The sequence below is a fragment of the Chiloscyllium plagiosum genome, chromosome 5, assembly GCF_004010195.1.
Source record: "Chiloscyllium plagiosum isolate BGI_BamShark_2017 chromosome 5, ASM401019v2, whole genome shotgun sequence".
Classification (NCBI taxonomy): domain Eukaryota; kingdom Metazoa; phylum Chordata; class Chondrichthyes; order Orectolobiformes; family Hemiscylliidae; genus Chiloscyllium; species Chiloscyllium plagiosum.
The window spans coordinates 50662235-50677729 of NC_057714.1; the positions used below are offsets into that span (position 1 = coordinate 50662235).

At 41.0% G+C, this 15495-nt stretch overlaps 1 protein-coding gene across 2 annotated transcripts in view; it reads right to left on the reverse strand.

Annotated features, from left to right (window-relative positions):
- Positions 1-15495, reverse strand: part of mocos (molybdenum cofactor sulfurase) — a 233819-nt gene that overhangs the window by 185884 nt on the left and 32440 nt on the right. For both annotated transcript variants that reach the window (XM_043690069.1, XM_043690070.1), the window contains one exon: positions 1914-2567. In XM_043690069.1, coding sequence (XP_043546004.1) covers positions 1914-2567 — 654 coding nt within the window. The remainder of the gene's footprint in view (positions 1-1913; positions 2568-15495) is intronic.

Sequence of the window (15495 nt, forward strand, 5' to 3'; positions counted from 1 at the left end):
CGCTGATAGGGGAGGGGATGGAAATATATCCTTGGTGGTGGGGTCTGTTTGGAGGTGGCAGAAATGACGACGGATGATACGATGTATCTGGAGATTGGTGGGGTGGTATGTGAGGACGAGTGGGGTTCTGTCCTGGTGGCGATTGGAGGGGCGGGGTTCAAGGGCGGAGGAGCGAGAAGTGGAGGAGATGCGGTGGAGAGCATCGTCAACCACGTCTGAGGGGAAATTGCAGTCTCTGAAGGAGGCCATTTGAGTTGTTCAGTATTGGAATTGGTCCTCCTGGGAGCAGACGCGGCGGAGGCGAAGGAATTGGGAATATGGGATGGCGTTTTTACAGGGGGCAGGGTGGGAGGAGGTGTAATCTAGGTAGGTCTGGGAGTCGGTCGGTTTATAGTGAATGTCCGTGTTGAGTCGGTCGCCCGGGATAGAAATGGAGAGGTCTAGGAAGGGGAGGGAGGAATCTGAGACAGTCCAGGTAAATTTGAGGTCGGGGTGGAAGGTGTTGGTAAAGTGGATGAACTGTTCAACCTACTCGTGGGAGCACGAGGTATCGCCGATACAGTCATCGATGTAGCAGAGGAAAAGGTGGGGGGTGGTGCCAGTGTCGCTGCGGATGATGGACTGTTCCACATATCCGACGAAGAGGCAGGAATAGCTGGGGCCCATGCGGGTGCCAATGGCTACTCCTTTGGTTTGGAGGAAGTGGGAGGATTGGAAAAAGAAGTTGTTCAGAGTGAGGACTAGTTCAGTCAATCGAAGGAGGGCGTCAGTGGAAGGGCACTGGTTGGGTCAGCGGGAAAGGAAGAAGCGGAGGGCTTTGAGGCCTTTGTGGTGGGGGATGGAGGTGTATAGGGACTGGATGTCCATGGTGAAGATAAGGCGTTGGGGGGCGGGGAAGTGAAAATCATGCCTCCTCTACTCTGGGGAGACAGGCCGCCTACTTGCGGCACGTTTAAGAGAACACCTCTGGGACACCTGAACCAACTAACCCAACCGTTTCAAGACTTCCAGCACTTCCTCCTTCCACCTATCACATTCCCAACGCCCCTCCCCCAAGTCCCTCCTCACCAATTTTTATCTTAGCCTGTTTGGCACACCCTCCTCATTCCTGAAGAAGGGCTTATGCCCGAAACGTCGATTCTCCTGCTCCTTGGATGCTGCCTGACCTTTGAGGGGCCATATTTGTTCCCTAATTATCCTTTTGTCCTTAATGTATTTGTAAAAACCTTTTGGATTCTCCTTAACTCTATTCGCTAAAGCTATCTCATTTGCCCCTTTTGCCCTCCTGACTTCCCTGTTACGTATACTCCTGTTGCCTTTATACTCTTCTAAGGATTCACTTGATCTATCCTGTCAATACCTGACATATGCTTCCTTCTTTTTCTTATCCAAACCCTCGATTTCTCTAGTCAACCAGTGTTCCCTACCTCTACCAGCCTTTCATTTCACCCTAACAGGAATTTACTGTTTCTGGACTCTCATTAGCTCATTTCTGAAGGCTTTCCATTTTCCAGCCATCCTCTTTACCTGCGAACATCTGCCTCCAAGCAGCTTTTGAAAGTTCTTGCCTAATGCCAAGAGAGAAGTCTTAACATTGTAAACTGTACTTTTTGAGAAGGATTAATTGGAATTTTTCTCTTTGGCAGTGGTCAGAATTTGTCCTGATTTAATATAAAAGTTTCGATTAGGGCTTTGAAAAATTGGAGACTTATTTTACTCATAACACAAGTATGAGAATGAAAAAAATCCTTTTGCAATATTGTTCTTGCATGTGACTCAATCAAAAGTCAAAAGCTAGTTGATGGAAAAATTGAATATTTGACAGCATATGAACGTATTTTAGCCAATGATGGACAAGTACATAAAATAAAAAATAATATCTGAAAATGTACTCTGAAAGAGGAACATTTTACCTGTCACTTAATGACTGCTTAGGAACATAGAAATCTTCTCCTGACAAATAAGAAGCTGCCGTTCCTCCTCCAAAATATCTCTTTTTCAGCATATGAACACTTTTATTCTTCACCAACAGGGCTCCTAAACCTGTTGGAAACCCAAATATTTTATAAAAAGAAATGGGGATGAAGTCTGCTTGATGTACGCTGAGATCAAGTGGCGAGGTGCTCACAAACGAGGCTGCATCTAGCAACACATACCATTTTCCTGGGACTTTGCTAAAAGGATACAGCTTTTTTGATTTAATATCTCTTATCCAAGTAAGTGGGTATTTTGTCCCTGAAAAGTTGCTTTGAGCAGGATAACAGAAGAGATGAGGAATGTGACAATTTTCTTCCTTGCACATTGCATTGTCCTTGTTGAGACTGTTTTTATACTCATAAATTTCAGAGTGGTTGACTGGAACAGTTAGAGCACCAACTAAAGCAGACAATCCTCTCATACCAACGACAGATGTATGATTGTCAGTTAGGTAACAAAACTGACTTGTGCCTCCTGGCTCTGTGCAGGTCCACTGAAAACTTTCTGCAACAAGTTTAAGAGCAGCTGTACTTCCGGATGTAAAAATGACAGTATATTCTTCTGGGCTGGTGTTGAAGTGCTGTAGAATTCTAGAAATGAAGTAGGAAAAAATTAGTCATCAATGTATTTTATTTATTTTTAAGACAAGAAAATAAATATGCACAAAACATCGGAAACACTCAGCCAGGCACGCAGCAGCTGTGGAGAGGAAATATTGAATTTCATGTTTGAGGTCGTTGATATATTGTCAACTGTAATTCACATTTTACTGAACCAGATCTGTTACTAATCTTCCACGCTTTCTTTTGTATTTTGGATTCGTCTTCAGAGCTTACAATGGCCCCTTGATGGGCTGTCATCAACTCACAGCAACACCATTCTCTTATGTAAATTATTGTCATCACTCTCTTAAAACCATAACATATAGGAACAGAATTAGTTCATTTGATCCATTGAGTCTGCTCCTCACATATCCGATCATGGCCGATATGTTTCTCAACTCCGTTCTCTTGCTTTCTCCTCATAATCTTTGATCCCCTAATAATCAAGCACCTATTTATCTCAGTCTGAAGATGCTCAAGGCCTTGGCCTCCACACCCTTCTGCAGCAATGAGTTCCACAGATTCACCACCTTTGGGCTGAAGAAGTTCCACCTCATCTCAGTTCTAAATAGTCATTTCTTCACAATGACAATGCCCTCGGGTCAGAGTCTCTCCTACTATGGAAAACATCTTTTCCATGTCCAGTCTATCCAGGTGTTTCAGTATTCTATTACATTTTTGTGAGATACTCCATCATCCTTCTGAACTCCATCAAATACAGACCCAGAGTCTACAACTGCTCATCATAAGCTGTTCATGCCCAGGATCATTCTGTGGACCTTCTCTGGACCCCCTCCAATGCCAGCACATCCTTCCTTATATGCAGGGCCTAAAACTGCTCACAATATTCCAACTGCAGTCTGACCAGAGCCTTACACAGCCGCAGCAGTATATTCCTGCTCTTGTGTGTTAGCCCTTTTGAAATGAATACTGACATTGCAATATCCTTCCTAATGTTACTCTTACAAAAATCTTAAGGACTCCCAAGTCCTTTTATGTTTTGGTTTTCTGAAGCGTTTCCCCATTTAGAAAATGTTCCATTGCTTTACCCTACATACCAAATTGCATAACTTCACACTTTCCCACACTGTATTGTATCTGCCACTTCTCCTCCCATTCTCCTCGTCTATGCAAGTCCTTCTGCAGTCTTCCCCATTTCCTCATCTCTACCTGCTCTTCCTCCTATTGTTGTGTCATCTGCAAACTTAGCAATAATTTCCTCAGTTCCTTCATACAGATCTTATCAATTACAACAAATCTAATCTTAGGAAGCCTTTTGAGGGAAATAAACTTAAATGTGGACTGGGTTAGAGCAAGGGTATGGAATCAACTATACTGTGATAAAGAGAGCTAATATGGACTTTTTCGGCTTCCTTCAATGAGATTAATGATTCTTGTACTTTAAGTCCCATGTTATTCAGCCAAAAGAGAAAATTGAATGAGCTGACTAAATTACTTGGTCAGAGGTAGGTTTTGAAAAAGTGTCTTAAAGGAGGAGAAGGTAGAAAGATTTAGGGAGGAAAATTGCAAAGTCAGTTGAGGGGGAGGAAGTGAGCATTTCAGGTTTTGAGAAGGTAATGTTTCTCGTGGAGTCAAAGCAAGTGTTTCAGGGAGTTGTTGTGTTGGAGGAAGTAACATACAGGGAAAGGCTCGGCAATGAAAAAGAACTAAAGACAAGGATGAAAATCTGAGGTGTTGAAAAAATGTGAACCAATGTCATTTATCTAAATGGAAAAGCAAGAGGCTTGCTCGCACACAATAGTCACTTCCAGCCAATTCAAAAAACATTCATTTACGCATACCCTTTGATTTCTACTGAATTTATCTGATTAAAATTAAGCTCTATACATTAAAATTCAATTACTGGAAAAGTTGTATTTTCATGCTGCTACAATGAAAAACATGAGGCCTCCAAACTGACACACAGAGCAGGTTTCTCTTGCAGGCTTCAGGACCCCAATGTCAGGATCAAATGGAGGTCTCCAAGTCCACATACCATGCTTAAGATCAACTGAGCTTTCTTCCCAGAGGTGATCTCAAGTGGCACCTCTGCACTCACTACCCCATTAGGGCTTCCGGCAAGTCTTCTGATACTTCCAAACCAATCACACTTTAACAGCTCTTGAGTTTTTACAGCTCAATAGGAGAAATGGACTTGGCTGAGGCAGTTCTTAGAATTAGAATGCCTCAATCGAAGATATCTCAGAGGAAATAAAATACACCCTTGTAAACAAAAGCTTATATTCGGGTTGCAGCTTTTATATTATAAAACTAGTAATGCCATCTATCCACATCTGAGGAAAGATATTATTTCAGTGCAGGCAGTTCAGAAAAGATTCAATAGGATTCAATTCCTGGTATAGAAGTATGGTCTTATGACAAAACACTAAACAGGCTGGAATTCTACTCATCAGATTTTAGAAGAATGAGAGATAATTTCAATGAAACACTAGGATTCTTAAGGGGCTTGCCAGGGTAAATACTGAAAGGATGCTTTCCCTCATGAGGGAGTCACAGGGCATGGTGTCAGAATAAAGCCGCACGAACTTACGAGATGAGCACTAATTTCTGCTCTCAGAGGATGAAGTCTTTGGAGCTCCTTGCCACAGAGAGCTGTGAAGCCAAATTTTTATGTATACTTAAGGAGAGATAGATAGTTAGATATATAGATTCTTGATCAGTAGGGGAATCAAAGGTTATGTAGAAAAGGCAAGAAAGTGGAAGTCAGGAATGTTGGATCAGCCTTGACCCCATTGAATGGCCAAGCTGGCCAAGGAACCAAGTAGCCTAATTCTGTTCCTACTTATGTGGATCTAACAAAGATTAAGTTGCACCATTCTGAATTCAATTAACTAAACGATTAACACTTATGATATATCTACACTGCGCAGAAAAAGGTTGTTATGTCAATTTCTGATAGCAATGGCATACACTCACCAAGCATTGCTAATGGAAACCAGTAGTATTTTTTCAACTACAATACTGTTTATCAAATATCTACTTTGAAATTCATAAACAAAAAATTCTAAGATCCTTTAACTAACACATGAATGAGTGGGATACAAGAATGAGGTTCTACAATTACTACAATTATTGAAAGAGCCTGACACTGCCAGGAAGATGTATCAGTGTTGTTCAAGAACATTTTATGATCAGCAATATACTATATGCAGGGTTTATGAATAATGGATCCAGCAGAAACTTTGAAACTAGAAAGTCATAAGTATTATTTTAATCATATCTAGTGGTACATAGTAAGGATAAGTCAATTTAAAATGAATGAGTTTTGAAAGGCATGCAGAATATTGAACTTCTCAAAAAACAAAGGGCAAGCACCACCCATTAGGGATCACCAGTTAGTACAAATATTGCAAAGCTTGTTGAAACAGATCAATAAATTCTTTAATAATTAACTACCATGAAAATTTCTCAAGAAGTGATATATATGTGCTGACAGACAAAACATGAAAAATGTCATATAACCATGACAATTTACTTAACATTTGAACCTCTTTCAATCTATCAATACCTCCACCTGCCCCCTCCCAACCCCTCAGAGACATATGTATAACTTTCTTAAACTGTTTTTTTAAAAAAAGGGGCACTTATTTCATTATTAATTGGAGGGATTGATTTAATTCATTTAATTATAAACTAACTTCCTCAATTTCATTTCATAATAGAAGTTGCTAAATTACCAATTGATAGGTAACCTTTACACAATTTTAGGAATTTGGACTTTTCTAGAATTGGCTTGTTCAGCAATCAAAAGAAATACAGGAGACAATTTAATCTGACCTCATCCACGTACTGAAGATGTATTCCTATCATCATTCCCTGATGATAGGATGCTAATTAGTCCGATCAAAAGTGGGAACTGACTAGCTTAACCACTTTCTTGACTATAAAGTAAAATCAGATGTGAGGTAAATCTGGTAGTCAATCCAGTCAATTTCCTACTGCATGGGCTTGGTGGGCAGCCAACATGGTTGCTCAATGTCCTTCACAAAAATCGGGTTTGTTGCTTTGTGACAACTTATTTATACAAACTAAGTTACATTTTAAAGACAGTAAAGACTTTAATTTTCTCTGGAAAAACATGTTTTTAGTTAGTTGCATGAAATTTCAAGAGTCAAATCAGCATGCCTTACACAAATGCACACATAACCTCTCTCCTTTTATTTACTAATAGACATGAAACTTTTACTTGGAGGAAGTGAGGACTGCAGGTGTTGGAGATCAGATTTAAAATGTGATGCTGGAAAAGCGCAGCTGGTCAGTCAGCATCCGAGGAGCAGGAGAGTTGGCATAAGCCCTTCATCAGGCATGTGGGGAGGTGCAAGGGGGCTGAGAAACAAATTGGAGGATGGGGCTGGGCTGGGGTGCGGGGGGGAGGTAGCAGGCAAGGGAATAGGTAGATGCAGGTGGGGAGGGTGGAGTGGATAGATGGGAAAGATGGACAGGTAGGACAGTTCAAGAGGGTAGTGCCAAATTGGAAGGTTGGATCTGGGATGAGGTGGGGGCAGAAGAGATTAAGAAACTAGTTGATGCTGTGTGGTTGAGGGGTCCCAAGGTGAAAGATGAGACTCAGTGATGCTCCCTGAAACGTTCCACGAGTTGGTGTCCTGTCTCCCCAATGTAGAGGAGACCACATTGAGAGCAATGGAGACAGTAGAAGAGGTGTTTGGATGTGCAGCAAATTCTGGGCTAATTACACCATTTATAAATCAAACACAGAATTCAAAAGTTTAAATTGCACATTATTTTAATTTTCAGACAAAGAAATGGTGACATTTTGATCTCTGTGCTTAATACACAGGTAAAAGGAGACTGATTTGCATTGTTCATTGACAATCATCTAATTGGTTTGAAAAGGCATTAATATTGTGTGTTTTTGACACCATGTCAAGGCAGCTTTCATGTATTAAAGGGGTGGTATACATTAACTTGTATATCGTATTCTCCAAAAGTGACTTCAGACATACCTGAAACTCTAGCACAAAAAAATCCAGGATTGCCAAATGCTGCTAAATAAGTACTAAATAAGTGGCTCAGTGGTTAGCACTGCTGCCTCACAGCACCAGGTTCCAGGTTCAATTCCAGGCTCAGACGACTGTCTGTGTGGAGTTTGCACGTTCTCCCTGTGTCTGCTTGGGTTTCCTCTGGGTGCTCTGGTTTCCTCCCACAATCCAAAGATGTGCAGGTCAGGTGAATTGGCCATGCTAAATTGCCCGTAGTGATAGGTGCATTAGTCAGAGGGAAATGGAACTGGGTGGGTTATTTTCCGGAGGGTCGGTGTGAATTTGTTGGGCCGAAGGGCCTGTTTCCACACAATAGGGAGTCTAATATCCAAAAAAAATTCTAATCTAGCACGCAAGGAAAGTTTGGAGAATTTGAGCTATAGGGAAAGGCTGAATAGGCTGGGACTGTTTTCTCTGGAGAGACAGAGACTGAGGGGTGACCTTATAGAGGTTTATAAAATTATGAAGGGCATGGATAGGATAAATAGACAAGGTCTTTTCCCTGGAGTAGGGGAGTCCAGAATTAGAAGGCATAGGTTTAGGGTGAGAGGGGAAAGGTATAAAAGGGACCTAAGGGACAATTGTTTCACACAGAGGGTGGTGCGTATATGGAATGAGCTGCCAGAGGAAGTGTGGAGACTGATACATTTACAGCATTTAAAAGGCATCTGGATGGAGATATGAATAGGAAGGGTTTAAAGGGATATGGGCCAAACGGGACCAGATTAGGTTAGGGTATCTGGTTGTCATGAAGGGTCTGTTTCTGTGCTGTACATCTCTATGACTCTATGAATTAGTGACATTCATACTGTTGGGCTAAAGAGTTTCATGACAAATGGGCACAGTGGTGATGAAAGAGCTCAAAAGGAAGGCAAGTCAAAGAAAAAAGTGCCCAAGGCGTAACTGCAGTTCACAAGAGGCATATTTTCCAGATCAGAGATACTTGTGTTGTTTCTCCTGAGCCCTTCTCATTGGTAACTCCATCCTTCAGAATATTTTCTATCTTGCTTTATTTCATGTTCTTTCCATCACTGCAAACATGTTATTTCCCCCCAACCCACTATCCACTTCAATACTTCCACATATGGTACTGTGTTCATTATAACCGCCCTCCTTTCACCATATAACTGGCACATATTGCACAGCACTATTATCATATTTAATTTTTTTTGAGGACTTATGTTTTGAAGGATTGTAAAAACATGAATTTATTTTGAATGCTGTGGAGATACCCAGTTTACTTTTGTAAACTGGAACACTGGAACTGTTTTTCTAATCATGCTGTTTCTTCAAAATCACATTTAGTTTAATTGTTTGAAGCACTTCTAGAAAAATACATAATTGAACTTATGACTGCAAGAGTGTTAATTTTTGTTTGAACTATGTTTTGCAAGCAGTCGGAGATTGTTTCATTTACAGTTTGAAAGAAAAGCCTGCTGAGGAGAAGGCTATCCAGATCATCTCTTTGCTTTTGAAACACCCTTTTCAGTCCATTGTGAACCCTGACTGTTCCCTTGAACAGCATCTTGAAGAGTTCTCGATATTGTGTTTCTTCACCAATCTCTACCTGCTAAGAACTCAGAGTTGCACATGTTCAGTGACATGTCTTTGTGTACCAAAACGACACCCATTTGAACATTCCACATCTTTCCCTTTTATTTCCTTCAAGAACTAACTATTATTTGACAAAGTGAATCTCTGGAGAGAGAAATCAGTTTTCTTTTCTCCCTTACCTGGATGTGTGTGTGTGTACGTCTGCATCTTCATTAAATAAGTTATGCTTCTTAATAAAGTAATACTTTTGTATTAAAAAAACCTAGTTGATAGGTCTTTTTATTCTAAGTCTAAAATAGACAAAGCAAATAATTAGCTATAAAGGTAAATGTTGAGTCATCATAGTCCTACCACATCATAGGGCTGCTCTCTCATTAGAGAAAGATGGCTGATGATGAATTACTCTGAGGATCACCACACCTCAGCTGAGAGGAGAAGTTGAGATGGAGAGTTCTTCATGTTAACTTCAGCTGGTGCAGGAATTGAACCCACACTCTGCACCATAAACCGGCTATCCAGCCAATTGATTTAGCTGACCCGTGCTTGGATAAATCAGGAACTGGGCAAAAACATTTATATTGATGTTATGACCCGTGGAATAGGTGGTCTTGACGTACAGTGCACTCTCCCATTTCAGTCTGCTGAGATATCAGTCTGTGGCATATATTTGGCAGTTCAGGAATCATCTTTGGACAGAAACAGAGTTAACATTCCTGACTGATTTTAACATTTTAGTTAATGAGTTAACCTTTCAAGTCTCCATGATGCTACCTCATGGTGTAGGGGGAATACATTAAAATGGACAAAGGATTGGTCAGTGAATAGATAATAGGTATAAATAGGTCATTTTCTAATTGTCAAATTGTTACTGGTGGAGTGTCACAGGGATCAACGCTGCCTGAACAATTTACAACCTATATCAATGACTTGGAGGCAAGGACCCAATGTATGTGCTATTAGCAAACTTAGCAATCTAAGATAGGTAAGAAAGTAGGTTATCAAGAGAGTAGCATCTACAGAGGGACTTAGATTAAGTGAATTGGTAAAAGTTGGCAGATGGAGTATAATGTAAAATATGGTTTTATTCACTTTGGTGGAAAACAACATGTTATTTGAATGGAGGGACTTGGCAGAGCTAGGTGTATTCATACATCAATCAAAAAATGTTGGTAAATAAATAGTGACTTATTTTATAAAATCTGAGGAAACTGACAAGGTATAAATTGGGAGGATTTCTCCCCATGTGGCGAGTTTAAAATTAGCGAAATTTTAGAAATTGGGGGTGTTTCACTATGGTAAGGGAACTATTTTCTCTGAAAAGGTCATTAGCACGTGTAATTGTCTTCCTTCACAATTCAGTGGAGGTTGGGTCATTGAACATATATAAGTTTGGGTTATATATACTTTTGATCAACAAAGGGGGCAAGTATATCCTCACAGGATTTCACTGAGCCATTATTAACACACTCCCTCCAAATTGCAAAACACAAGACCACATAACACACAAGACCACATAATAACTAGGAGATAGCGACAACTGCAGCTTCTATAAAGTCAGAGTTGATAAAGTGTGGAGCTTGATAAAGCACGCAGGTCAAACAGCATCAGAGAAGCAGGGGAGTCGACATTTCAGGTCAGGACAATTCATCAGGACTGGGGAGGGGCAAGAGGGCTGAGAAATAAATAGAGGGAGGTGTGGGACTGGGGTAAAGGTAGGTGGGATGATGATAGGTGGATGCAGGTAGGAGGTGATTGTGATTGGTCAGTGGGAAGGGTGGAGCAGATAGGTAGGAAGGAAGATGGACAGATTAAGTCAAATCAAGGGGATGGGGCAAAGAGGGAGGTCTGGACCTAGGATGAAGTTGGGGGGTGGGGGGTAGATTTGGAAGCTGGTGAATTCCATGTTAAGACTGTATGGTGAAAGAAGAGGTGTTCTTTCTTCCATTTGCATGTGGCCTTATTTTGATGGTGGAGGAGGCCCGGGATGGACATGTCATCAGTAGAGTGGGAGGGGGAGCTAAAATGGCTGTAAACTGGCAGTTGGGGTTGATTGGAGCATACGGATCATAGATGTTCCCTGAACCAGTCCCCAAATTTGAGCTCGGTCTCTCCAATGTAGAGGAGACCACATCGGGAGCAATAGATGCAATGAGTCAGGTTAGAGGAAATGCAAGTAAATCTCTACCAGACCTGAAGTGAGTCCTTGGGGCCTTGGATGGAGGTAAAAGGGGAGGCTTTGCACATTCTCTGGCCACAGAGAAAGGTGCCAGGTATGGAGGAGAGATTGGTGGGGAGTGTGGACCTAACGAAGGAGTCAGAGAGGGAACAGTCCCTGTGGAAAGCGAATAGGGGTTGGGAGGGGAAATTATGGTCCTTGAAGTGATGTCCTGGAGTGGAATCATTCATCCTGGGAGCAGATATGGTGGAGGCGAAGGAATTGCAAGTATGGGATTGCATTTTTGCAGGAGTGGGGCTGGGAGGAGGTGTAGTTGAGGTAGATATGGGAGTCGGTTAATTTGAAATAAATGTCAGTGCTGAGTCAGTTACCAGAGATGGAGATGGAGATGGAGACGCCCAGGAAGGGGAGGCAGGTGTCACAAGATGGTCCAGGTGAATTTGAGGTCAAGGTGTGGGTGAATTGATGAACTGTTCAAGCTACTTGAGGGAGCATGAGACAGCGCCATTACGTCACCAATGTAGCGGAGGAGAGGTGGGAGATGCTACCGGTGTAGATACGGAAGAGGGACTGTTCCACATATCCTTTGAAAAGACAGGCATAGCTCAGACCCATGCAGGTACCTATAGACATCCCTCTGGTTTGTTTAAAGTGGGAGGATTCAAAGTAAATGTTGTTAAAGGTGAGGACCAGTTCTGCTAAATGAATGAGGGTGTTAGTGGAGGGGGACTGTTTGGGTCTGCGGGAGAGGAAGAAACATAATAACTAGGAAAATGAATGGTCATTTCCAAAAGGCATTTGAAATATGTCATACAAGTGGTTGTTACACAAGATTGGGATTCGTGATCTTGGGGGCAATAAATTATCACTGAGACAAAGTTGTTTGAATGACAAAGTGCAACTTCTTTCAGTGAGACTCATTTTCTAACCCTTATCACTAACTTCTCTTTCAATTCAAATTCAAAACAATGCACGGCTTGGGTAACCAATAGGAGGGTAAGGCAGTACAATCCAAGTGGAAGCATTACTTGACATGCAGGCACTAAGTCAAAAACTGGCATCCTGAGCAACTTAGAGGATAGGTTGAATGCATCTGCAGTCTGATTACAGATTAAAAATATTCCCAAAATTCTCAAAGGATTTACCAAAATAGAATGGGCTTTACTGGTAAACATTTTTAGGGGCGGCACGGTGGCACAGTGGTTAGCACTGTTGCCTCACAGCGCCACAGACCCGGGTTCATTTCCCGCCTCAGGCAACTGTGTGGAGTTTGCACATTCTCCCCATGTCTGCGTGGGTTTCCTCCGGGTGCTCCAGTTTACTCCCACAGTCCAAAAAATGTGCAGGTTAGGTGAATTGGCCATGCTAAATTGCCCATAGTGTTAGGTGAAAGGGTAAATGTAGGGGAATGGGTCTGGGTGGGTTGCTCTTCGGAGGGTCGGTGTGAACTTGTTGGGCTGAAGGGCCTGTTTCCACATTGTAAGTAATCTATAAAAAAAACTTTTAATCTGAGTGAAGTACCATACACAACTAATATGTATGTGAAAAATGATAATTTTAAAATTTATAAGAATTTAACTTTGACTGTAAGTGAGAAGTGTGCAAAGTGATGAAAGTAAGGGAATTAGGATAATAAATTCATGATAGCATTTACACTCCAAATATGCAACATCACCACTAATGATATAATACTGTGAGCTCTGCCCATGCATATTAAATGTGTGTAATAAATTGACATAAACTACAACAACTATAACAATCAATAATAGGCCATTCAGCCCATTCAATGAGATCATTGCTAATCTGATATTCCTCAATTCTACTTTCCTGCCTTTCCCCCACAATCGTGGATTCCTGTACTGATTATAAATCTGTCTCTCTCAGCCTTGAACATACCTAACAACCTGACCGCTACAGGCTTCTGGTTTAAAGGATTCCACTGATTCACTACTCTCTGCTGGAAGAAATTTCTACTCACTTGCTCTTAAGTCAGTTTCTGAAACAGAAGAATGAAGGCAGGTTTATAGTCATAGAAAGCTACTGGTTTGCAATGTAGAGTGAAGTAAACAGCATGGGTTCAATTTCCACACCAGCTGAGTTACCATGAAGGACTCTCCTTCCCAATCTTTCCCCTTGCCTGAGGCCTGGTGACACTCAGGTTAAACCATTATCAATGATCTCTATATCTCTCTCTAATGAGACAGCAGGCCTATGATGCAGTAGGTCTGTGGTGACTTTACCTTGCTTTTACCTTATTAAGCACAGAGGTCATTTAGATCATAAAAGGGTAACTGACAGAGAATGGAAACTATGGGCTGAATTTTACTAGCAATTAGCTAAGTGCCAGTTGTGGAAGTTTCGTGGTACGTTTTCTCTCCATGGGCCAAAGCTAGTTTTCTCATACTATTCTCTGCAGGTTGTTTCATTAACAATGCACCTTGCCTCAATTGTGCTCCACTTGCACACAGTCTTCCTCTCATTAGTTGGAGAAGTGCTTGTCACTGCCAAGATCTTCCAGGATTCCCAGTTTCAGCACCATTTTTAAAATGCAGTTGAGCACCAGGTAAACCATTGTCTGTCCAGAGTTGTCCTTCACTATTCCTGTAAATTTCCTCAGAGTTGGCGGACATAAGCAAGTTAGGTCCACACTTTCCCAATAGAGACCTAGAGATTCTGGTAGATGAAGTGGTGCAGAGGACAAGAACAGAAGATGAGGAGTCACCAGATATGAAATGTTAACTCTATTTTCCCTCCAAAGGTGCTACCAGACTGCTGAGTTTCACCAGTATTTTTGTTTTTGTTTCATATTTCCAGCAGTTGCAGTACTTTTCTTATTTTAAAATTCATTGTCCATTGCTATACTGCTCTCCCATTACCATCACTGTGAATGCACACTTAATGTGCTCAAACCTCTGCCCCTATTTCACAACTCATTGTTTCTTTTTGTCCTCCTGCAGATACTAATGATATCTGCAGTGTCTGTCAGCAAGAGGACAGCTCTGCAAAGCAGCTCATCTTGCCCCTCTAATGAAGAAGCCTTCTGAAGAAGATTCTTCTGAGGATGGTTGGCAAGGCTTCGTCCCTGCAGTCTCCACCAGCTGAGGTATTGATATCTCAGTGGGTACTTTAGTGAGAGACGGGAGCACATGCTGTGAACACAGCTATGTCACATTTCCACAGTTAAGCAAGGAAGAAATGTCCCAGGTCACTGGCACTCAGGGAATGGCCGGACACCAAACACCTGCTCAGCCCAGTTAGGAAAGGACCCCATGATGTTGGCCTTTAAGAACTTCATCCAAATGTTTGAAATACTGCCAAAATATAGCTGATCAGTAAAGAAAAATCTGAAAAATTAAGACGGGTAATATCTTGGATATTCCATAATGTGAAGCATACAAATCCAATAGGTCGGGCATAACCTTTTTTCTCATTAAAAGTACAAATTGGCCTACTGAGTGTTTCCATTTTATTTGTTTCCTTTTTTATATTAAAATATTTACAACCTGAAAACTTAACCTGGATTTACAGGCAAATGTAAAAGTGCATTGATTGTTAATGAACAATGTCCCAATACCTAATCTGAGCACTTAAAACATGTATTAGTTCCAACAAGACGAACATATATGCTCATAAAAACCATACAATATTTTAATGGAGAATCATTTGGATGGAGATTCATATTCTTTATTTGCCAGAACTCATTTTAACAAATGTATGGAACTCTGGTCAGTTTAAAATTGATTATCAAGCAAACACTTTTAGAATGCAGCTCCATACTTATAAAGCACTTAGTGGATTAAAAATAAATAGCAGACTTGTGACCCATGACAAGCAATATCTGTATGAAATACTACAGTAATTGTAGAGAAATGACAATCATCAAGGACACAATGTCCCCTAGAAACACTTCAGAAAAATGATCAGTGGTCTGATGCTCTATCCAAATTCCCAACTGTATCACAATTACATCAATCATTGGTAACAAAATCCATTACGGAAGTATAGTGGTTTTTCCCACTTACTTTAATAAGCAAAATTACTGTTTTACAAATGGCAAAGAAATATTGCATTGGTACTCAAAATAAAATATATTATGGCAAGCTCATAAGAATTAGATATACAAGTCCAATGAAATTTGTGGTGACAAATCACATTTAACATATCC